Source organism: Spinacia oleracea, chromosome 4 (genome assembly GCF_020520425.1).
Source record: "Spinacia oleracea cultivar Varoflay chromosome 4, BTI_SOV_V1, whole genome shotgun sequence".
In the NCBI taxonomy this organism is placed as follows: Eukaryota; Viridiplantae; Streptophyta; class Magnoliopsida; order Caryophyllales; family Amaranthaceae; genus Spinacia; species Spinacia oleracea.
This window is the reverse complement of record NC_079490.1, coordinates 159,659,086-159,661,443: the sequence shown is the minus strand read 5'-3', so window position 1 is coordinate 159,661,443 and position 2,358 is coordinate 159,659,086. Positions and strand designations below refer to the sequence as shown.

Below are 2,358 nucleotides of genomic sequence, written 5' to 3'. Positions count from 1 at the left end.
GATCCTTCTATTAGCTTTGTTGTCCAGGAAATGGTATTAACATTTGTTTGAAACTTTGTCAAATTTGAAAAATATTTTCTATCTTTTAAGATAGCATGCGTTGTTGCACTATCCAGAAGGCATTGATATTGGGAACCAAATTCAGGTAGAGTCATATCTTCATAAATAAATATGCAATTAGTTTAGAGAAATGATGATAATAAAAAGTTTATTGGTTAAAAACTCATGACAAGGTAAAACGAAAAGTACATAAGAACAATACATAAGAACAATACATGACATACTTTTAGATGGGGGTATCTATATGTTACTATTATACTCAAATATCAAATCATTGCCATTTTCAGGGTTATCCACGAAGAAATCAGACACGTCAAAGCTTGGCACTGAGGTATTTTCCTCATTTACATAGTTTGCCTCTACAACTTTTCCTTTGCCTTTTATGGATGCTTGGTACAAATCTACCAAATGTTTGACAGTACGGCATGTTTTCCCCCAATGGCCAGTCATGCCACATCTAAAGCATGTGTCTTTTTCTTTTGAGGGGGTCTGCTTTTTATTTCCTTGTTGATGCCTTTTGTGGTTATTGTTTCTAGGGGCGAGACAACCCCTGCCATGACCATGGCCAAGGCCACGCCCGCGGTGGTTTCCACGTCCTCTACCGCGGTGGTTATATCCTCCATGTCCACCTCTATGAGCAACATTTGCCTCAGGTGGGTTTGAGCTTCCAACAACATTTGATTCATTGAATGCCATAGACCCAATTGGTCTAATATTATGGTTTTTCAACAGAAGATCATTGTTCTGTTCGGCAACCAGTAGTATAGAAATCACCTCAGAGTATTTCTTAAAGCCCCTCTCTCGGTATTGCTGTTGCAATACAATATTGTTCACATGAAATGTGGAGAGGGTTTTCTCTATCATTTGATCTTCTGTGACTGCTTGGTCACAGTATTTCAGTAATGATACAATTTTGAATAGTGTGGAGTTATATTCACTGACAGATTTAAAATCCTGAAACCTCAGATTGGTCCAGTCAAATTGAGCCTTTGGTAGGAGCACCCTTTTTATGGTGTCCATATCTTTCTTTAAGGCTATCCCACAACTCTTTGGGATTTTCCACCAACATATATTCAGTTTTCAGGCTGTCATGTAAATGATGCCTTATAAGGACTGTGACTTTGGCCTTTTCCTGCTCGATGGCAGTTTTGATTTATGTAGTGCCTGGAACCAGTATATCTTTTATGGTATGGTCCAGTCCTTAGGCTTTTAAATTCATCTGTGCATCAACAGTCCATTCTAGAAAATTGTGCCCAGACAAGCCTAGCACATTGAATTGTCTTTTCATCAAATCTCCCATTTTAACTACAATCAGATAATCATTAAACTTAGTAATCAACATTATAATTAATTAATCATATTCATAATAATTAACTATTAAAATTTTATGTTTTCTTCCCCCCTTAGTTTATTATTATGAACCACACATAAATAAATCAAATAAGTCATGATAATAACGTTAATTAAAAGCGAAAAAAAATAATGATAACATTAATAATAATATCATACATATGGTTAAAAAAAGAAAAAAAAATTAAAAATGCAACAAAACGCAATTAATACATCAAAATGGAAAATGAAGTACTACAAAAATTATGCATTTTGTTCTTACTTGCCGGAAATAAACAAAAAAAAATGGAGATCTTCATTTGTTGAAAATTATGAAAATCATTAATGCCATAAGAATGACTACTAAGGCCATCATTAAAACAAAATATTATTTTAATTTTCTTAAATCTTCCTCGAAGGTGAAGACGTGTGGAGGGTCGGGGTTGCCGGCCGGAAACATGTTTGATCGGAAAAATGGAGGAGGAAAAATTAGAGGAAAAAATTGTGTGGTTTTGGATAAAAAGTAAGAAGGAGATAAGATGTTGTGTGGTGAAAATGGGACGGGTAATCCCCCTTTTATAGGGGGATAAACCATGATTGTATTATACAATTTGTTACAGTACACTGGTATATTATAGTCTAAAGAGGTTAATAATTTTATTACTTATACTACCAAAAAAATGTCTGTGTGGATTTGAAAAGAAATAATGGATATATAGAATTAAAATTGTAAAAAGATATCCCCCGGGATGCAAGCCGTAATGGTCCAAGAACCCTAGTCTGTTTAAGAGATCGTGGGTTCGAAAAACAAAAATAAAGATGTACCTGAAAATATAGGCTACATCGTTTTTACAAAAAAAAAAAAAAAAAAATTATTTTAAGTCTAGTCTAGCTATATGCATGTAGGCATGCAAAGGAATAGTATATATATGTAATGATAATGCATGGCTAATATTACTATGCATGCAG

General features: G+C 34.0%; 1 protein-coding gene across 1 annotated transcript; it reads right to left on the bottom strand.

The window, feature by feature from the left end:
- Positions 1-300: 300 nt before the first annotated feature.
- On the bottom strand, positions 301-1,080 carry LOC110786230 (uncharacterized). The gene has a single exon (XM_021990764.2). It carries the CDS (start codon positions 1,078-1,080, stop codon positions 301-303), a length of 780 nt encoding a protein of 259 aa, XP_021846456.2.
- Between the last annotated feature and the right edge of the window lie 1,278 nt (positions 1,081-2,358).